This window comes from Notamacropus eugenii, chromosome 1 (assembly GCF_028372415.1).
Source record: "Notamacropus eugenii isolate mMacEug1 chromosome 1, mMacEug1.pri_v2, whole genome shotgun sequence".
Classification (NCBI taxonomy): domain Eukaryota; kingdom Metazoa; phylum Chordata; class Mammalia; order Diprotodontia; family Macropodidae; genus Notamacropus; species Notamacropus eugenii.
In genome coordinates, this window is record NC_092872.1 from 27753202 (window position 1) to 27776286 (window position 23085).

General features: G+C 36.7%; 1 protein-coding gene across 12 annotated transcripts in view; it reads right to left on the reverse strand.

Moving 5' to 3' along the window:
- Positions 1-23085, reverse strand: part of CCDC171 (coiled-coil domain containing 171) — a 509668-nt gene that overhangs the window by 444649 nt on the left and 41934 nt on the right. For 9 of the 12 annotated variants that reach the window (XM_072655913.1, XM_072655923.1, XM_072655945.1 and 6 more), the window contains 3 exons: positions 22569-22743; positions 18468-18658; positions 16414-16545 (listed from right to left, as the gene is read on the reverse strand). In XM_072655913.1, coding sequence (XP_072512014.1) covers positions 16414-16545; positions 18468-18658; positions 22569-22743 — 498 coding nt within the window. The remainder of the gene's footprint in view (positions 1-16413; positions 16546-18467; positions 18659-22568; positions 22744-23085) is intronic. The other 3 variants (XM_072655937.1, XM_072655979.1, XM_072655930.1) reach the window with 1 other exon arrangement.

Genomic DNA, 23085 nt, shown 5'->3' on the forward strand with positions numbered 1-23085 from the left:
GGACACCTACTGCCATTACTTTAACGTACAACTTACCATTTTCTATTTAGACTACTGTAACTTCCTTCTCATTGAGCTTATCTCTGGTCAAGACCCTTTATCACTGTTAATATCACTTTGATTATGTCACTTTTCTAGATGAGGTACCACTAGTTTCCTGCTACATTAAAAAAGTGTCTCAGATTTTTACCTTCTATATCCTTTTCTCATGTCCCAAATTCCCCTTGCTATATTTCAAACTACCATGTTCATGTACAGAAACTAAATAAATGTTTCTTTTTTATTTTTCTGTTTAATAATTTATCATAACTTTACAAATGCTGCATTCCAGCCAAAATGGACTATTCCCTCCTCTCAAACATGCACTGTATTCTCTGACTTTTAGGATTGTGTTCATGCTGTTGCTTATGTTTTCCTTCTCCTCCTTCTACTGAATTCTTATTTATCATTAAAAAGTATATTCAAATACAGTTTTCTGCATGAAGCCTCACCTGATTCTCCTAATCAATAAACCTTCCTCTTGAACTTTACATAGTGCTTATTTTTAGAGTTCAAAAATGTCACTTCTCACGTAATGTATCGACAGCAATAACATTAGATGACAGTGTCAGGTTCCAAAAAGATTTTAGCAGTTCTATGCAACAGATAAAATTTAATAGGAATAAATAAAAAGTCTTATACTTGGGTTCAAAAAAAATCAACATCACAGGTGGAAGAGCAGGAGGTATATTTATCTGAAAAAGACCATGGTTTTTAGTAGACTGAAAGCTCATTATAAGTCCACAGTGTGGTATAGTAAACAAAAAAGAAAAGAAAATCTTGTACTGGATTGAGAAGCAGAGTTTCCAGAACTAAGGATGTGCCAATAAGAATACAAGTGAAGCTATGAGTTTCAGGCAGTGACATCAATAATCTGGAAAGTATGCTGAGAAGAGCAAACAAAATGAAGGGCTTTGAGTACACTACATGAGGATCAACTAAAGGAACTAGGGATATTTAACTAGGAAAAGACAAGACTCAGGAGACAATATCTGTCTTTAAATATTTTTAAATGATCATGCAGAAGTGGGATCATACTCATTCAGTTTAGACTAAGAGTAAAGAATTAGAAACAGTTTCTTAAAGAAGCTAACAGGCAAATTTAGGGTTGATTTCAAGAAAAAGTTCCTCACACTTAAAACCATCCAAAGAGAAACAGATTGCCTTGAGAGGCAATGGGTGTCCCCTCAATGGAGGTCTTCATTTTGGAAGAACAGGAACAAATGTCGCACAGGATAGACAGACATGGAGAAGTGCAAATATCCATTTGATTATTTAAGTATCAAATACTCCTAAAATTGTGAATGCCATAAAAACAGAAACCATGTCTTAACCTTTGCATCACCTTAAATGCTTAGAACAACGTTCTATTCATACCATTTGTTTTATAATAATTTAAACTGAAGTCGAGCTCTGTTGAATCAGTAATTATTATCTGCCTACTATGTATTCCTCAATCACTGGAGCTACAAAGATAAGACCAATCTGATTCCTTCCCTCAAAGAGCTTTCAATCTTGAAAAGAAGACAAGATAAATACAAATAAATAGAATTTATTCAATATTTAAGTGATGAACAAATTCAAATATTCAAAATTCAAATATTCAACAATTATGTAGGTTCTTATTATGAGCAAAGCACCGTGCGAGGGGTTGGAAATGTAAAGGTAGTCACTGTCACTGAGAAGCGACAATCTAATAGGGATGGGATAAGACAAGTAAAATAGAAGGTACAATGTTTTAAGGGCAAAGAAAACAAATGATCTCTTTTTATTACCAAAACTTTTAAAAGGCAGAGCCAAGATGGCAGAGTAAATGCTGGGACTTGCCGGAGCTCTCCCCCAAAACCCTCCAAATACCTTTAAAAAATGACTCCAAACAAATTCTAGAGCAGCAGAATCCACAAAAAAGACAGAGCAAATCAAATTTCCAGCCCAAGACAACTTGGAAGGTCCACATGTAAGGTCTGTTGCACCAGACTAAGAGAGGAGCACAGTCAAGTGCAGGTCGCACCAGTGTAGACCTGGCCCCAATAAACCTGTAACGAGCCTTGGGGCAACTGAATCAGTGGCAGCAGTAGTGGTTCCCACACCTCTAAGCCCATAGATAACCAAAGACATCTTAGAAGGTTGGCAGGAAGTGTCTATCATACCTGGGTGAGAGTGGAGAACAGTCCAGCACAGTTCCTAGCAGCACAGCCCTAGCCGCAGCAAACCAGAAGCAAGTCTTGTGAGTGACTGAATCAGCAGCCATAGTGGCTGATTCTGAAGTTCTCAGCCCACAGACAGTAAGGGGGTCAAATAACTGGTCAGAAGGAGATTACAGGGGTCTTTTTGCTAGCACTGAGGCAAGGACCTTGCTTTGCCCTTACTCAGTTCCAATTCACAGTCCTAGGTGGCAATTCCAAGGCAAGGAGGAGCACTAGCACAGCATAGCTCGAGACCATGGTGGATGGGGGACCCTCTTCACAGTTCCAGATACAAAAGAGTGCTTCTGGTTGCACACACACCAGAGCACCAGCCAGAAGAGTAGTAAACACCTCTGCTTAGAACATACCACCTTAGAAAGACTGAAAACTTACAGGTCCCTTGAAGTATCTTTGAAAACAGCTCATGAATCCCTGAAGCTTGGGACAGTGTGCCCTCCACACTGGAAGCAGAGCTCTACTTTAACAAAGACTTAAAAGTCTTATAAGCTGGGAAAATGAGCAAACAACAGAAAAAAAACTATTGAAAGTTACAATGTGACAAGGAAGCTCAAAACACACACTCAGAAAAAGACAACAAAAAAAGTTTTTATATCCAAAGCCTCCAATAAAAATAGGAACTGAAAAATCCCAAAAGGGGTCCCCTGAAAAAAAACAGAAATTGCTCTCAGGCCATGGAAAGCTCAAAAAGGATTTTGAAAATCAAGTAAGAGAGGAAGTGGAAAAATTGGGAAAAGAAAAGAGAGGGATGCAAGAAGATCATGAAAAATGAGTCAACAGCTTGGTAGAGACACAAAAAAATACTGAAGGAAATAACACCTTAATAAACAGACTAGGGTAATGGTAAAAGAGGTCCAGAAGAACAATGAGAAGAATGCCTTAAACAGCAGAAATGGTCAAATTGAAAAGAAGGTCCAAAGGTTCACTGAAGAAAATAATTCCTTAAAAATTAGAATGGAGAAAGAAAATTAAAATGGAGCAAGTAGAAGTTAAAGACTTTATGAGAAATCAAGAAGCAATAAAACAAAACCAAAAGGATGAAAAAATGGAAGACAGTGATAAGTATCTAATAGGAAAAACAATTGACCTGGAAAATAGATCCAGGAGAGATGATTTTAAAATTATTGGACTACCTGAAAGCTATGACCAAAAAAAGAGCCTACATAGCATCTCTCAAGAAATTATCAAGGAAAACTGCCCTGATATCCTAGAACCAGAGAGTAAAATAGAAATTGTCAGAATCCACTGATTGCCTCCTAAAAGAGATCCCAACATGAAAACTGCCAGGAATATTATAGTCAAATTCCAAATTATAGTCAGGTCAAGGAGAAAATATTGGAAGCAGCCAGAAAGAAACAATTCAAGTACTGTGGAGCCACTGTCAGGATAACACAGCATTTAGCAGCTTCTACATAAAAGGATAAGAGGGCTTGGAAAATGATATTCCAGAGGGAAAAGGAGCTAGGATTACAACCCAGAATTATCTACCCAGCAAAACTAAGTATAATCCTTCAGGGGGAAAAAAACGGACTTTCAATGAGACAGAGAACTTTCAAGCATTCCTGATGAAAAGAAGAGCTGAATAGAAAATGTGACTTTCAAATACAAGATTAAAGAGAAGCATAAAAAGGTAAACAGGAAAGGGAAATCATAAGGGACTTAATAAATTTAAACTGTTTACATTCCTACATGGGAAGATGATATTTGTAACTCATAAGACCTTTCTAATTACCAGGGTAGTTAGAAGGAATATATATAAACAGAGGGCACAGATATGAGTTGAATATGAAAGGATAATATCTTAAAAAATAAAATTAAAGGGTGAGAGAGGAATGTGTTGGGAAAAAGAGAAAGGGAGAGGTAGAATATGGTAAATTATCTCACATAAAAAAAGATAAGAAAAAGCTTTTACAGAGGAAGGGAAGAGGGATAGGTGAGAGGGAGTGACTGAACCTTACTCTCATAAAAATTAGCTCAAAGAGGGAATAACATACACACTCAATTACCCTACAAGAAAAGTAGGAAAAAAAGGGCACAAGAGAAGAGGAGTGATACAGAGGGCAGATTGGGGGAGGGAGCAGTCAGAAGCAAAACAATTTTGAGGAGGGACAGCGTGAAAGGAGAAAGAGAAAATAGGATAAATGGGGGAGGGGGATACAATGAAAGACAATACAGTTAGCAATGGTTAACTGTGAAAAAATTTTGAAGCAAGTGGCCCTGATAAAGGTCTCTTTTCTGAAACACACAGAGAACTGAGTCAAATTTATAAAAATAAGAGCCATTCCCCAAATGATAAATGATGAAAAGACATCAGTTTCCAGGTGAAACATATATAGACATATGAAAAAAGTACTCTCACTACTGATTGGAGAATTAAATTAAATTTAAAATTAAATTAAAACAATTTATACAAATTAAAACAATTCTGAGGTACTTCCTCATACCTATTAGATTGGTTAATAGGGCAGAAAAGATAAATGACAAATGCTGGAGGTGATGTGGGAAAAATGAAACATTAATGCACTGTTGTTGCAGCTGTAAACGGATTCAACTATTCTGTAAAGCTATTTGGAACTACAGTCAAAGGGTTATAAAACCAAGCATACCCTTTGACTTAGCAATATCACTACTAGGTCAAGATTCCAAAAGAGATTTTTTAAAAAGGAAAAGGACCTATGTGGACAAAAATATTTATAGCATCTCTTTTTTCTGGTGGCAAAGTATTGGAAATTGAAAGGAGGCCCATCAATTGGGGAATCACTGAACAAATTGTGGTATGTGATTATGATGGCTTTTCTAGGAGCATCTATTATACTATAAGAAATGGATGCTCTCAGAAAAACCTGGAAACACTTGCATGGGTTGATGCAAAGTGAAATATGCACTGTATACAAAGTAAGAGCATTATTGTAAAATGATAAGCTGTAAATGACTTAGCTATTCTCAGCAACACAACTATCTAAGAGAATTCTGAAAGACTTAGGATGAAAAATGCTATCCATTCCCAGAGAAAGAACTAAAGGTGTCTAAATACAGACTGAAGCATCCTTTTTTTACTTACTTTATTTTTCATGAGTTTTCTTCTAATCTATGTTTTTGTTCATAACATCAAGAATATTATGGATATGTTTTGCATGACTACACATGTATATTGAACTGTTTGCCTCCCTCAAAGGAAGGAGCAAAGGAGATTATCTGGAACTCAGTTTTATAAACAAATGCTAAAAATTGTTTTTACATGTAATTAGGGGAAAATAAATTAATTCGTTTTAAACTATATAGACCCTCCCTCCCACACAGATACACAAATTATATTAGTTATAATACAAATGAGAAAATGAACAAAACAAAAGAACAATGATTTACGTACAACAGGTGGATCTGAAGACTATTTGCACTAACTGCAGGCCCCCAGGTTTCCAAACTATACAATTTGGAAACCACTGGTCTAAACATAAAATTTTATAGTTAAAACACTATCAAAATTGTTTAGGACCTAAACTCTTGGTAAAAAGTAATAACAACTTGAATTCGAACAGTGACAGTAGAGAGGGGAAATGAGAAAAAATACAAAGAATTATAAGTACATAAAAAAGTTGTAAACAAAATTTTTAGTCATTTGTGGATAGAACAATTAGGAAAGACTTCACAGAACCACTGGCATGTCAATTGGTAGCTACAGGATGGGCATTATTTCAATTAGCAAGCCTTGAATGTCAAGCTAGGGAATTTGGCATTCATCAAGTAATAGGAAGCCAAGAAAAAATTTTGAGAAAAATAAATTTAGAAAAAGAACCCTTCCAATTCCAAATATATGATTGTATGTGTGATCTTAAAATTAATCTAGTAGCAATATATGGCATGAATTTCATGGAAAAGAAACTGAAAATGATAAGGTTAATTAAGAAGTGATTATAAAAATCTAAATGAGAGATACTGAGGTCCAAAACTAGGATGACAGAAATGAGAATGGAAAGGAGATCACAAGTTCGAGAAATATTATCACGGGAGAAGCTGATTAGATATGAGTAATGAGAGAGAGGGAAGAGTTAATCAACAAGCATTTGTAACATCTACCAAGCACCAGGCATTGTACTAGACACTAGGGATACAAAACAAGAAACTAAACAGCCCTTGCCCTCAATTTGCTTTACATTCATCTGAAGAAATAATATATACACATAAGTAAATACAAGGTAAATCTGAGAAGAGGGAGAGGCACAAGTAGATGAAGAGTAACAGGAAAGGTTTCCTGTAGGAAGTAGCACTTGAACAGATCTTTGAAGAAAGCAACAGATTCTCAGAGAGAAAGACGCGGAGGGAGTGAGCTCTGGAAAAGGAAAAGAGTCTATACAAAGGCATGGAGATGGAAAAAGGAACGTTACACATAAGGAACAGCAAATAGGTCAGTTCGGCTGTACTCTCCTGCACATGCGGAGATATTGTGTACCTGGAAAGGTAGGCTGGAGCAAAACTGTTAATGGCAATCAGGGGAGTTTTTACTCCTCTACCTGCAAGCAACAGGGTGCATAACATGGTCAGATTTGTTTGTTAGAGATGTCATTTTGGCAGCTATAGTAGAGAAGGAAGAGATTGAAGGGAGACTATCATAATAACCCTGATGAGAAGCAGACTGCCTGAACTAAGAGAGTATCGTTATGAGTGGAAAGAAGGGGACAAACGTGGAAGACATTGTATAAATGGATCAACAAGACCTGGAAAGTAATTCAGTGTAAGGAATAAGGAAAGATGAAGAATCAAGGATGACTCGAAAGGTGTGAACTTGAATAACAGAAAGAATGGTGAGACCTTTATGAGAAATACGGAAACTAGGAAGCAAAGGAAGGGAAATAAGGAAAGAAAAGAATAGGAATTTATGAAGCATTTATGGGGCAGGCACTGTGCCAAGCACTTTACATATATCTCCTTGAATCCTCATGATGACCCTATCAGCTAATCGCTACTTATATTCTTCATTTGACAGCTGAGAAAACTAAAGCAAAAAGCAATAGTGATTTGCCCAAGGTCACAGAACTAGCAATTCTCTTGGGTCTTCCGGACTTCAAGCCCTTTCAAGTGCTCTTTACACTGCATCCCCAAGTTGCCTCTAGGGAGAATAAGGGTAGTATTAACTGCAAGTACAACGGGGCTCAGATACTTTGCTTAGTTCCTATTCCAACGTTATCCAGTCCCCTGGCACAGGTTCCTGACTATTGCTGTCAAGTGTGACTCTACTCACGTCTGTCCTATGACTACCATGTGTGTAAATCTATCCCTGATACTTTTTCCTCACATATAGATTCTACAACCCAGATGATATCTGAATATGACGTTCATCTGCCCTTTGTCTACCAGCCTCTAGCTCATTCTTTCTTCCCTGGCTTGACCTGATAAACCCATCATTGGCTAACATCACCTCCAGTCTGACTTAGTCTTGCTACCTGCCTAACCCTCTAAACTCCCAGACATCATACTTATAACATGCTATCTCTTATGGCCTGATATGACACCTTATTTTATTGTTTCCTTTATTCATCATAGTGAAAGTTTATTTTTTCCCTTCTCCACTAACACAAACGCCTGCACTTAGCAATTTTTATCAGTGGGCAACAAATTCCTTACTTTCTGCTCTATGTAGCACTTCAGAAACTAAATAAAAATGATGGATAACAGCAATCTACTATTTGATAAACCCAAGGACCCCAGTTTCTGGGATAAGAACTCACTGTTTGACAAAAATTGCTGAGAAAACTGGATAACAGTGTGGCAGAAACTGGACATAGACCAATGCCTGACACCATACACAAGGATTAAGTCCAAATGGATACATGATCCAGGTATAAAGATTGATACTGTAAATAAATTAGGAGAGCAAGGAATAGTATACTTGTCAGATTTATGGAGAATGGAGAAATTTTTGACCAAACAAAAGATAGAGAACATTATGAAGTGCAAAATGGATAATTGTGATTAAACTGAAGAGATTTTGCACAAACAAACCCAATGCAACCAAGATTAGAAGGGAATCAGAAAACTGAGAAAGAATTTTTGCAACTAGTATCTGTGATAAAGGCCTCATTTCTAAAATATATAGAGAACTGAGTCAAATTTACAAGAATACAAGTCATTCCTCAATTGATAAATGGTCAAAGACTATGAACAGGCAGTTCTCAGAGGAAGAAATTAAAGCTATCTATAGTCACATTAAAAAAATGTTCTGAATCACTACTGATTAGAGAGATGCAAATCAAAACTCTGAGGTACCATATCATATCTATCAGATTGGCTAACATGACAAAACAGGAAGATAATAAATGCTGGAAATGATGTGGGAGACTTGGAACACTAATTCATTGTTGGTGGAGCTGTGAGCTGATCCAACCATTCTGGAGAGTAATTTGGAACTATGCCCAAAGGGCTACAAAAACGTGCATACCCTTTGCCCTAGCAATATCACTTCTAGGACTGTATTCCAAAGAGATCATAAAAATGGGAAAGAGTCCCACAACTCTCTCTGTGGTAGCCAAAAACTGGAAATCAAGGGGATGCCCATCAATTGGGTAATGGCTGAACAAGATGTGGTATACAAAGGTAATGGAATACTATTGTGCTATAAGAAATGATTGACAGGAAGACTTCAGAGAGGCCTGGAAAAACTTATATGAACTGATGCTAAGTGAAAAGAGCAGAACCAGGAGAATTTTGTACACAGCAACAACCATAGCGTGCAAGGGATTTTTCTGGTAGACTTAGTCCTTCATAGCAATGCAAGGACCTAAAAAATTCCCAATGGACTTTTGAGGCAAAACGCCTTCCACATCCAGAGAAAGAACTATGGAATTGGATCACAGAATGAAGCAGACTATTTTCTTTTGCATTATGTTTTGTTTTGTTTTATGGTTTCTCCCATTCATTTTAATTCTTCTATTCAACATGACTAAGGTGAAAATGTATTTAATAGGAATGTATGTGTAGAACCTATATAAGACTGTGCGCCACCTCAGGGAAGGAGTGGAGAAGGATGGGAAAAGGAGGGAGGGAAGATAAAAAATCTGAGATATATGGAAATGATTGTAGAATACTGAAAACAAATAAAATAATTTAAAAAACAAACAACAAAAAAAAGACAATGGATAAAGCATTGTTCTGTAAGTCAGTCTACAGATGTTTGTCCATCTTAGATTGCTGGCAAATGAAAACTTAGGCTTGTTGCTCAATTTGTTTTTTATCAATCAAGAAAAATTTATTAAGTACCTGCTCTTTTGTCAAGTACTATGCTAATGGCTGAGGATACAAAAAGAGACAAAAAATAGTCCACACCCTCAAGGAGGTTACAATCTAATAAGAGAAACATGCAAACAAACATATACAAAGTGGACTATATGCAAGATAAATAGGAAATAATTAACTGAAGAAAGGCATTAAAAAGAGAGGTTAGGGAAGGATACCTACTGAAGATGAGATTTCAGTTGGTACTTTAAAGGATATCAGGGAGGATAGCAGTCAGAGCAAAGGAGAGCATTCCAGACATGGGGGACAGCCAGAGAGAATGTCTGGAATACCTTGACTGTGGAACAGACAGGAAGCCAGTGTCACTGGACTGAAGAGTATGAGATGAGAAACAAGGTATAAGAAGACTAGAATGGTTAAAGAAGGCTAGATTATGAAGGGCTTTGAATGCCAAACAGAGCATTTTGTATTTGATCCTGGAGGTAACTGGGAGTCATTACAGGTTATTGAGTATAAGGATGACACAGTCAGATCTGTACTTTAGAAAAATCATTTTATTGGCTGAATGGATGAAGGCCTACAAGAGAATGGTTGGCAGTGTCAGAGGAGAGAAGGGATCACATTCAAGAGATGTTCCAAAGGTGAAATCCAATGGCTTTGACAAGAGATTGAATTTGGCAGAAGTCGGGGAGTGGGGAGGAAATTTGGAGATAATGAGGAATACAGTATGACTCCTAGGTTCCAAAACTACAGGACTGGGAGGATGGTGTTGCCATCATCTCCAGTTATCCTGATGAATATCTGGTCACTGGATTCAGATGGCTCTGGAGGGGAAGTGAGGCTGGTGACCTGCACAGCCCTCCCTCAAAACAAAGTCGAGTGCAAGTCATGTCATTATTTCTCTGATGGCATGGTCTTCTTCGGCAATGAAGGACGAAAACACACACAAAATGAGGAATGTAGATGGGGAGGAAGGGTTTAGGGGAAAGATAATAGTTCTGTTTTGGACATATGGAATTTAAAATGACTAATTCACATTCAATTCAAGATGTCTGAAAGGCAGCAGGAGATGCAAATGTGGAGGCCTGCAATGAATTTGGGGTAGGACAAGCAGATTTGAGAATCATCAGCACAGAGATAATAATTAAATCCACAGGAGCTGATGAGGTCATTACGTGTAGTAGTATAGAGGGAGAAAAGAAAAGGGCCTAGGACAGAACCTTAAGGGATACTTATGGTTAGAAGACATTATCTGGAAGGGGATCTAGAAAGTGAGACGCAGAAGGAACAATCAGATAGGTAGGAAGGAAAAGAACTAGGAGAGAGTAGTGTCCCAAAAACCTAGAAAGAAAAAAAGAATCAAGGAGGACAAAGTATGTGATCAACAGTGTCAAAGACCACAGAGAGGCAGACCAGAGAGAACGAAGATTAAGAAAAGGCCATTGAGGGGAGGAGCCAAGATGGCGGAGTAGAAAGATGCACAGATGCTTAGCTCTTACCCCACAGCCCAGAAAATACCTGTAAAGAAGAACTCTCAACAAATTCTAGAGCAGCAGAAGCCACAGAACAACGGAGTGGAGATTTCTGTCCTAGAGAGATCTGAAAGACCAACAGGAAAGGTCCATCTTGCACCAGACACAGAGCAGAACCCAGCCCTGCTTTGGTCACGTGGCACCAAAAGGAGCGGATCCAAGCAGGCTTCAGGGACAGAATCTCCAGCAGCAGTGCAGGTCCCTCAACCCACAGGCACCAAAGGTCAGTGAGAGGGTCTTTTCAGCTGGCGGAGAGGGGAGCAGGGTGTCCCCATAACTCAGGGCTCCTCAGGTGGCAGCAGTAGAGGCAGCAGTAGACTGGGTTCCCAAAGCAGTCAGTAGCCATTGTTGAAGGTCTTATCCTGGAGACCCTGAGGGAACTGAACCCTGTCTGTCAGTCCTGCCCCCACCTGAGCAGCTGATCTTAATCTCACACTGAATAGCAGCCCTGCACCCACTGAAAGCCTCTGAGGCTTGGGAGCAGCGTATTTGAATCTCAGCCCCCAAGTGCTGGCTTGCCGGAACTAGAGACCAGGTGGTTGTGGAAAGGAAACTCAGAAGTCAAGTAACTGGTTGGGAAAATGCCCAAAAAAGGGAAAAACAATAAGACTATAGAAGGTTACTTTCTTGGGGAACAGGTGTCTCCCTCCATCCTTTCTGATGAGGAAGAACAAGGCATACTGTCAGAGGAAGTCAAAGCCTCTGCTTCCAAAGGGAACTTAAACTGGGCTCAGGCAATAGAAGACCTTAAAAAAGAAAGTTAGCAAGGGTGGGGGGGAGGATGGAGGGGAGGGCATGGGGAGGAGAATGCAATCCGAGGTCGACACTCATGGGGAGGGAAAGGATCATAAGAGAATAGAAGTAATGGGGGACAGGATAGGATGGAGGGAAATATAGTTAGTCCTATACAACACAACTAGTATGGAAATCATTTGCAAAACTACACAGATTTGGCCTATATTGAATTGCTTGTCTTCCAAGGGGAAGGGATGGGGAGGGAGGGAGCTAAAGAAGTTGGAACTCAAAGTGTTAGGATCAAATGTAATGTTCTTACCACTGGGAAATAAGAAATACAGGTTAAGGGGTCAAGAAAGCTATCTGGCCCTACAGGACAAAAGAGAAGACGGAGACAAGGGCAGAGAGGGAGGATAGAAGAGAGAGTAGATTGGTCACAGGGGCAATTAGAATGCTTGGGTTTGGGGGGGGAGGGGATAAAAGGGGAGAAAATTTGTAACCCAGAATTTTGTGAAAATGAATGTTAAAAGCTAAATAAAAAAAAAAAAACAAAAAAAAACAAGTTAGCAGCTTACTAAAGGAGAACCAAAAAAATTCTGAGGAAAATAACAGCTTTAAAAAAAGGCTAACTCAATTGGCAAAAAAGGTCCAAAAAGCCAATGAGGAGAAGGAGGTTTTAAAGAGCAGAATTAGCCAAATGGAGGAGAAGGTTCAAAAGCTCACTGAACAAAATAATTCGCTGAAAGAGAGAATTGAGTTCAGGGAAACGACTGACTTTGAGTTAAACCAAGCAGTTAGTAAACAAAACCCAAAATTTGAAAAAATAGAAGATAATATGAAACAACTCAATGGAAAAACAACTGACCTGGAAAATAGATCCAGGAGAAATAATTTAAAAATTATAGGACTACCTGAAAGCCATGATCAAAAAGAGACCCTAGACATTATCTTCCATGAAATTATCAAGGAAAACTGCCCTGATGTTCTAGAATCAGAGGGCAAAATAAATATTGAAAGAATTCACTGATCACCTCCTGAAAAAGACCTGAACAGAGAAACTCCTAGGAATATTGTGGCCAAATTTCAGAGTTCCCAGATCAAGAAGAAAATACTGCAAGCAGTTAGAAAGAAACAATTTGAGTACCGTGGAAATACAATCAGGATAACCCAGGATCTGGTAGCTTCAACATCAAAGGGCTTGGATTGAGATATTTCAGAAGTCAAAGGAACTAGGATTGAAACCAAGAATCACCTACCCAGCAAATCTGAGTATAATACTTTAAGGGAAAAAATGGTCATTCAATGATATATATGACTTTCAATCATTCATGTTGAGGAAAAGACCAGATCTGTATAGAAAAATTTGACCTCCCAAGACCAGAATCAAAAGAAGCATGTAAAGGTAAACAGGAAAGAAAAACTATAAAAGACTCTCTAAAGCTGAACTGTTGACATTACTACATGGAAAGAAAATATTTTTAACTCTTGAAAAGAAAAGGCTATTGAATTTAAAAACTAAGAGAAAATCAGTAACTTTAAAGGGTTTACTTTCAGTGTAATAAAAAGATGAGTATGATATGGTACCTAGCACAATGCTATATTCACAGAGAAATATACTCTGATTGATGACAGTGATCTATTTAAATGAACTAGTAATCCGTTTATCCAGCCATGAATTTTTGAATCAAAGAATAGATTCACCTAATTGGATAGTATAAGTGTACATAATAAAACTTATATTACCTACGTTGAAGGACTGTTGTGAGGATAGCCCTCTGTAAATTATAAAGTACTATAGAAATGTGCACTTCTTTTGCCACACAAAACATGTGTTTTCAGAGAATTACCTTTGTTTTTATATTAACTGGAACAAAATAATATAAGGACAGTAGAGCTAGTGCCCTTGCCATTGAAAATTGCATATTTTCCAAAATCAAAAAGAAATGACTTTATGACTGCCCAGTTTTGTATCATCCATGCAAATTCTCCCCAGCAATTGCACAGATACATTTTATACTTCTGACTGACATATATCAATTAAAAATTTTGTATTATTGTGCATAAATCCTCTTAAAAATACATTAAAACTATATTGCTAATTACGTTAAAAACAATGAAATTTTTTAAAAACCAGAATTGAAGTGATAATGCTAATTTCAAATATATCTAAAAAGAAAGAAAAGATCATTCATGGAACAAAACTTTTCTGAAATGTTTGAAAACCACCACAAATTTTAAATAAATGTAGAAGAAATTGTTTTTAATCATTAAGAATTTCCATCAATATTCTTACAGAGAGAGGAAACTTATGTTTTCAGATAATGGAAAAAGTATTAGAAAACTGACAGCTCAAAGCTGCACATTTTTATTAATAATACATTAAATGGAGTCCCAAAACCTAACCAAAAATACCACATTGGCTTCATTACTTAAAATAAGATCTCAATTAACAGTTCATTGAAGACATGTAAATAATGTCCTAGAGAACCTACACAATGGAAAAAACTATACTAAGTCAACACATAACTGTAGGCAGGAAACAAACCCTAGCAACTTCTGATGGGAACAAAAGAGAATGTGACTATATCAATCCCCTGGGTTGCTTAAGGAAAAATTTCTTCTAGAAGGGAAAAAAAGTGGGGGGAGGGTTCACTGTTTCTACATCACAGCAATGAATTTTCTTTTCCAAATTTACACATTTTTAAATGGCAAAAAGATCTAACTATTCTAATTATAAAACAGGAAAAAATTTTACTCTAACGGCATAAGTTGCATTGTTATTGCTAGGTAACTGGAAATGATAGTCCTTTGTCTCTAAGCTCTAAAGGTTACTGCAACTGAAAATTAATAAAAGACTTTAATTTTTAAGGGCACCTATAAAATTTATCAATAATTTGATATAACCTCAAATTTGTTCATTCTGGCTTAGCAAGAATTGGATGGAAGATTGTTCATAGAAAGTATTTCTCATCGATATATTTAAGGTTGGTTTCTGAACAGTGTTATATGTCGTTGACAAGGCACATAGAAGATTTCTGAGTTTTGTGTGGTGGAGAAGACAGACTTTTTAACATTCAGACAAAAAATGAAGGAAGAAGATACAGCTGGAAAGAATAGCACCAGGGTCCAAGGATGGTCTAAAGACAAAGTCTAAGATAAAGAACAGATAACATTTTCCTTTGGAACTCTTAAGTACAGAATAAATTCAGGATTTCCACTTTCAGAAAACACAACACTGTTTTCCCTCAACACCTTTTAAAGAACTTATGAAATATTTTCTCACATAAGGCTACATTAATTTTTGACATTGCTTGCATATTGTTCTGTGTTCAATAGATGCATTAAAAGAATTATCATAATTTATCATTAGTTCTATTATTTACTGAGTAGACTAGAGTGGGAAAATTGTAATCTGTTGTCTGCTTTGACACAAAATCATCTCAAGAAGGTCTAGCAAAAAAAAATTGAGTAGACTGGCAGAATTTTTCTTTGAAGTCTGTTGTATGAGAACAATGGCAGTTTGAATTCTGACTGCATATTTCTTCCAAACCAAGCTACATAATATTTCAGATGCAGTTTGGTGTAACAAAAAGAACAAGAAACCAGAAAGCAAGAAACCTCATTTCTGGTCTGGGCTCTATCACTCAAAAGCAATTTGATATTATCAGTTTTCCCATCTATAAAATGAAAAGTCGGACTTAGGTGATCTCTGCAATCCCTATCAGTTCTAAAATTGTACTCATTAATTACTACTTTGTGAATATAATTCCAAACGAAATACATTTTTCAAGCTCAATAACTAGAAAATCTCATCATAGCATGATTATGAACTGATGCTGAGTGAAGTGATCAGAACCAGGAGAAAATTGTACAGAGTAACAGCAACATTGTGTGACAATCAAATATGAAAGATTTAGCTCTTCTCGCCAATATAATAATCCAGGACAATTCCAAAAGACTCATGATGAAAAATAACTATTCACTTCCAGAGAAAGAACTATGGAGTTTGAATGCAGGTCAAAGCATACTATTTTCATTTTTTGTTTGTTTTTTGCTTTATCATGGTTTTTCCCTTTTGTTCTATTTCTTCTTTCACAACATGACTAATGTGGAAATATGTTTAATATGATTGCACATATATAACCTATATCAGACTGCTTGCTGTCTTGGGGAGGGTGGATGGAATGGAGAGAAGGAGAGAGAAAAATGTAAAATTCAAAATCTTATGAAAAATGAATGCTGAAAACTATCTTTACGTGTAATTGGAAAAAAAAATATTATTTACAAAAAAAAAACTCAAATGCTATGTTAACCTAGAGCAAGCAAGCTCTGCAAGTTGGACCAAACTAGAAAGGTTTCAGGTATGGACCCTTGAGATCCTTGAGCTTGAGTCCCAGATAAAACAAAACATGTACCATATGAGGAGCAGCCTAGAGAAGTTCTGGGAGATTCATCACTAGAAGGCTATCTACCAGCTGCTACAACTCATAAAGACTGTCTGTTAAGGCATGAAGAAACCAAAATCTGCATCAGTGGAATATATACAATAAAGAAATTAATGCCTGAAATAAGTTGGCAGAATGAATAACTGTTACCATCAATGTCATCTTAAGAGCACAGACAGTGAAAGGATACATTTAATGTACTAACTATACATTTCTATTTTTAAATACCTGTACTAAAAACTGTAACTCTCTTCTTTCTGCTTCCCATTGTTCAGCTTGTAATCTAAACTCCTCAAGTGCTGTCTCCCTGATGTGAGATTCCAGCTCATCCTTCTGTTCCTGATGCTGATCCAATGCCTCCTTCATAGGAATAAAACTTTGCTTTTATTCATCTATTCAATAAATATCCTCTCCCCACCCTCTCCCCTTTAATATATATTAAATATGTATATATACACACATATATATGCCTCACTTAACAATAAACAACTACTTAATTTATTGAAATTAATTAATAAAAATATCATGCTTATGTTACATCAAATCCCCGTACACTTGAATAGAAAGCTATGTAGTTTTACATCAAAAGGAAGAGGAAGTAGACTCCAAGGAATATATATCAGCATCCTAGTATGTGACACATATGTGAATATGTGTACAGCATCATATATAGTCCAAAAAAATCCTGATTGTTAAAAAAAAAAAATGATTCAGGGTAATGAAGACTAAGTATTATGAGAAATATGAATGATAAGGTCAACAAGAGAATGAAGAAACTAAAAGTTAAATTGACTCCCCAGAATCATTTTGGACATTTTTGAAGACAAAAAGCATTATTCAACTGATACTGACTGTACATTAAGTATTTATTAATATGTAACTTGTAACTAATATGAGATGACTCTAATATCTTCCCTCTCTCCTTAAGGACTGATATAAGCCTCTCCAGCCTTGATCTATGGCCCTATCACACTAGTGACCATTAGTGGAGAGAAGGTAATAATCAAAATAGCATACATTAACACATATAAACTAACTTCTGCATATCTCTACCTCAGTTTTTTACCTCCCAAATTTCTTTATTATTTCTATCCTTTTGAGTATGTCAGTCATGCATTAAAGGTCCTTGAGATTGAGTCCCAGATAAAACAAAACTAAGCAAGTTTTATGACAAGTATTATTTCTGCTAGGTACCCTGTTCTTGGCCCCAACTTACTTAGTCAATTAATCTACATTTCTCATTTCATTCTCCCAAAGTGAACCCAAATGCATGACTGGCTAGCACCCTAAATTCTGACGTTTCACAAGCTTATTAAAGCTGCCATGAAATATGATATTGCTACGTGGTTTATTACCACCACTTTTAAAAAAGACACATACAAACAGAAAGAAACTGCTGTAGCAGCAAACCTGACAGAAGAAGCATCTACCAAAACCTAAGAACTTAAAGATTAGAAAGTGGAATAGTTAGAGTTGAGGCAATGTCTAACCTTAGCATAAGATGTGGTCTGATTAGAGGGAAGTCAAAGAATGCAGTGGATTTGGAAAGAGGCTGCCCTCACCTTGGTTTGTGAGAATTATTGAACATTCTATGCATTAAAGGTAATTCCAGGTAATACAGTTAAGAGTAAAAAGGGCATTAGTTTGAGAGTTTGAAGGCACTCAAAGGTTGAATCCAACTGAATTGCACACTATTAAAAATTGTAGACATCTCAAAATCACTCTTCAACTTCTACATGATACCCTCTACGTAATCCTTTTATGGGATGCAATTGAAGAAATATACCATAAAATAATTACACTAAATATTCATTAAATGTTTATTAAATGTTTATGTAACATGTATCATGGATAACATTTAGAATCTGAACTAGGTATATAAAATATTCTACTGCCTTTATGGTATGTTCAAACAAAAATATGTATTCCATTCATATGTAATCTCAAAATATGTCACTGCTTGAGTGACAAATTGCTGTGTTTTTTTTTGTCATCTCTTGCATTTCATAAAAACATTTTCACAGCAAAAGTTCTAATGTGATGAAGGATTACAGAAGAAACTGAGAAAAATGCAAAAAATAACTAAAATAAAGGAGAGAAAATGAACACATACACATATACACAAACACACAAAACAAGCACAAGTGATAAGAAACCTTAGTGTAACCTACGTGCTATTTATCTTTCCTAAGTCAGATTTTCTTGCTTTACCAAAAAATATCAAAACTGGACATCCAAGCCAAAAGTAAAGAAACCAAAATTTCTTCATAAGAACACTGTACCTTTAGAACAATCTCAAGTCTATTTTTTTCCTTCAAAAGAACATCATATTCTTGATTACAGCTTTGAATTATGTTGTCTCTCTCCTCCAAATCCAATTCAAATCTTCGGCATTCTTCTTTCCAGTTGTACTGAGAAGTCTCAAAGGCTTTCTCGATCTCATCTATCTTCCCTTGAAGTTCTGAATTCTGTACTATAAAGGTAAAATATACGTTTATAGACATATATGTATGTATATATCTTCTGAATATATTAAGAATCTAATGTAAATCTCAGAGGTATCTGGAGCCTAGCTTTAGTCTTGACTTGCCCCTGAACATCCCAAAGCTAGTTCCTACATCAATAAAATGTGAATAACAATACAAGACAAATTCATATTTGTAGGTTTTCTATGCTAAAGAGCTAAAAAATTATAAATGCAGTCAAAAATACTTTCAGAAGTGCTATATTACTGTTAAATTATAGGCAATAAAATCTATCTCAATTTCTATACAAACTGAAGACAATAAACACATAATAGGAATATATTAACAATACAGTGACTTAGTAAAGTTAAAAAATGTTCATCCCATTAAAATTTAAACAGATTAATAAACAGATTAAACTATTATTGTAAGAAACAGTATCTATATTGATTGCTATTACTCATGTTAGCAACATTCTCTAACCAACTCAATTAATTAGTTTGAAATATTCAATAGGCAGTTGAAACATGCAACTAGAGCTCAGGAGAGAAACTAGGATTGAATAGATAGATTTGGAATTCATCTGCACAGATACAATCATCAGACACATGGTAGGTGATGAGGTCACCAAGTGAGAGACAAGAGAAGGGCTCACATCAGTCTGGGCTATGACTGCCATTGTCCTTCATAATCAAGGAGAATCAAAATAACATAAGTGTACAACGTGTCTGACTGTGACTGATCAAACCAACACGAGCTTGGAAGACTAATACAGACAGTACAAATAATCCATGCAAACATTTGGGGAAGTGGACGGTTCTCGCACCGCTGCGTGCCTCATGTTTCTTTTGAGCTCTCCCAATTCTGTTTTGCTCACAGAGCACAGAACCTTCTTCAATATCTACACACCATCCTGGCTGGTCCTGGGCTAATGTCCCCCATGTCTCACCACTGATACCAAAGTTCTTTCTTCTGACCTCTTTGTGAACTCTGCCTTGTGTGAATTCTCTACAAAAGAGTCTTTTAGGAAAATGTGTGTTTGACATTTTAACAACATGGCCAGCCCATCAGAGTTATGCTTTTGCTGTAGATTGAGTTCAGCTTGAGAGAGGACCTCAGCGTACAGTACCTTACCTTGCTAGGTGATCTTCAGAACCTTCCTAAGACAATTCAAATGGAAGCAATTAAATTTTCTGGCATGGCACTGGTACACTGTCCAAACTGGCACGTTCAAAGGCATACAACAAGGAGGTCAGCACAACTGTTCTAATGACCTTCAATTTGGTAGGCAGTCCAATATCTCTTCTCTCCCACACATACTTATGGAGGTTCCCAAATGCTGAGCTAGCTCTGGCAATGTCTGCATCAACCTTGTCATCTATATAGATATCTCTGGAAAGTATACTGCCAAGGTAAGTGAACTTATCCACAGCATTCAAAATTGTTGCTGTTTCCAACTCCATTCCTCCCAAGAACTCCCTGCCACACCTGATAGTCTGTGCCTACTCTGGCATTAAAGATGCCCAGGATTACAAGCTTATCTTCTTTCAGCACAGTGATGATGAAGGTCTCCAGGTCTTCATAAAAATTTTCTTTGAGTATATCATGTTTGGTCATGGTGGCAGCATATACAATGATGATGGTGGTGTGGCATTTCCCTGAAAGTGAAATGATGAAGGGGCTACAAAAGGTACCTCCAAAAGAGTGGTGCAGTAGATAGAGCACTGGGCTTGGAGTCAGGATGATATCTTCATGAGTTCAAACCCAGTCTCAGATATTTACTATATATGTGACCCTGAGCGAGTCACTTAACACTTTGCCTCAGTTTCCTCATCTGCAAAATTAGCTGGAAAAGGAAATGACAAACCACTCTACTATCTTTGCCAAGAAGACCTCAAAATGGGGTCATGTAGAGTCAGACACAATTAAATAGCAACAAAAATAATAAAATAGTAAAATATTTGAAGAGTAAAAAAATAAAATAATGAAATAGTAAAATATGAGATGGTAAAATTTATGAGTGATGTCTTTTGACTCATGCATAAATTAGATTTAAGTAAGGAAGAATTGTGGAAAGGCATTAGCCTTACTTTCTCTTCCAGATGAAGTCAGTGGCAAGACAAAAGTCAGGAAAACTGACAATGATCTAGGATGACCTTGGTATCTTAGATGTCTGACAAAGTTCTAAGCACTCCACAGTGACTGCTTCTGCCACCTTCATGACCCACTGGAACAAACTGTTCACATCTGCCTATTCTGTTAGAGGAAGTCTTCACGTGCTTGAGGAAGACACTGCGCTAACTCACCAACAGGTCTGAGGCCCATCAGTTATAACCTCAACCTGATTTAGCCCCTCCATGGAGACAGTTTACCAGGATGTGGACACTATACATGCTATAGCTTCTTGGAGTCCCAGGTGAGAGTTGGATGGCAGATGGACACCACCAGTGCATGAGAAGCCCTGAAAAGGGATCAGTAGTCCTCATACAAAAGGTGTTAGTCCTCCCTGAACACTTCATACACCCCAGAGGTGAGACAGAGAGCCAGCAAAGGAAACTGAGAAAGAGTAATCAGACAAGTAGGGAGAACCAGCAGTGAGCAATGCCACAAAAACTCATGAGAGGAGAGCATGTCCAGGAGGAAACAATGACAACAGCATCAAGTTGCTGAAAAGGAGACCAAGAGAGATGAAGCTGTAGAAGAAGCCACTGTCTGTGATGATCAAAAGATGGCTGGCAACTTTAGGGAAATCAGCTTCAGTTGAGGTCAGAAACCAGAGTGCAGAGGGCTAAGGAGAGAGGAAGTCCAGGCAAATGGCTAAGGTAGCTTTTTTCTAAAAGTACAGCTGTTATGAAAGGAAAAAGAGCTAGGAGGAAAGCTAGTGGGGAGAGTCCAGCTAAGTGCAGGTTTGCTTCTGGTTTTTGGTTTTTTTTTCAGAATGGGGAAGACCTGGGTGTGTTTATCAGCAGCAGAGAAATAGCCAGTACTTGGGAGAGAACAAAAATTAAAGGTCAGGGAACAAATGTGGTAGAATCTTCTGAAGAAGACAAGAGAGAAGGGTTTATCAAGGGTACACAGAAGGAGCCTCAGCTCTTTCTCAGAGACTGAAAGAGAAATGGGAGGAAACAGAGTGGGAAGTTTAAGTAGGGGGAGAGAGGGTTTGGAACAACCTTTGTGGGGAAGAGGACAGTCAGTCAGTCTATAAAAAAGCATTTATTAAATTCCTACTATGTGCCAGATAGAGAAAGGAACTATCATCCAAGCTGAGTTCAAGCACCACTCCTTCCTAATATTCTACCTGTTAGTGCCTTCCCAACACAAAATTAATTTATTTCTTTTATATCTGTCTTCCATATACTTATACAGATATTGTGTCCCCTTCCCTGTGGGCAAGGATTGTTTCAGTTTTGTTTTATTTTCAATAATTGTATTCTGAACACCTAGCACAGTACCTGGCACATAGTAGGCATTTAATAAATTATTTTTTGATTGACTAATGTGAAGAGAGATATTTTTTTAAAAAGTAGCAATAATAAATATTTAGCTTGCCTTTCACATTAAAATCAGACCAAACATATAAAAGTATTTGAGACTAATTTCAAGTATCTCCAAAACAGTGGGTCAAGATTGGAGATGAAATTTATACCTGTGAAGGAGATTAAAGTTACCTGTACTAATCAGAGATCATTATTCTGTCCTCCTATAAGCAATGGGTTCTAAGTAAACCAACTAATCAGTTGGACACTATTCTACTTATACCTGGGTCCACAAAGCAAACTCCCTAAAGTAGTTAAGTGTTTATAAGATTACCAGAAAAGGTGATAACATACCTGTATCTTTGCTTTGGAGACATACAAACAATACACATAAAACCAATACACAAACTTATAAAAATAAAACAAGAAAAAATATATGTACCTCGTAACTGTTCATTCTTCTTGTGTGTCTCAACTAATTTTTCTTCAATAGCAAATCTTCCAAGGCCAAGTTCCTTTCTAGCAAGAGCAAGTTCATATTCAAGACTCTGTCGAAATGCCTCCCCTTTCTCAACTTCAGATCGAAGCTTGGTAAGTTGGCTCTCATATGTTAACAGCTGAAAACAGATTTCTAAAATCATCAGTTAATAATAAAATATGCTTTAAATATTACTAAGCCTAAAAATAATCATTTGAAATCCTGTAAAATCCAAGGAAGATACTGCTTATTTTAATTATATATACAAGATAGTCCCATAATTGCTTCATCTTTTGAAAGACTAAAAATATTGAAGGGTTCATAGCAATTAACTGATGACATCATTTGATTTGATTTCAAACTGTTGAAAAAAAAAAGTTGATTTTTAAAATTTCCAAAAAGGTCTTGAAAATTTGAGAGAAATTAAAATTTATTCATGCTTTAGCTATATATAAATGAAATTAAAGGACAAATTAAATAA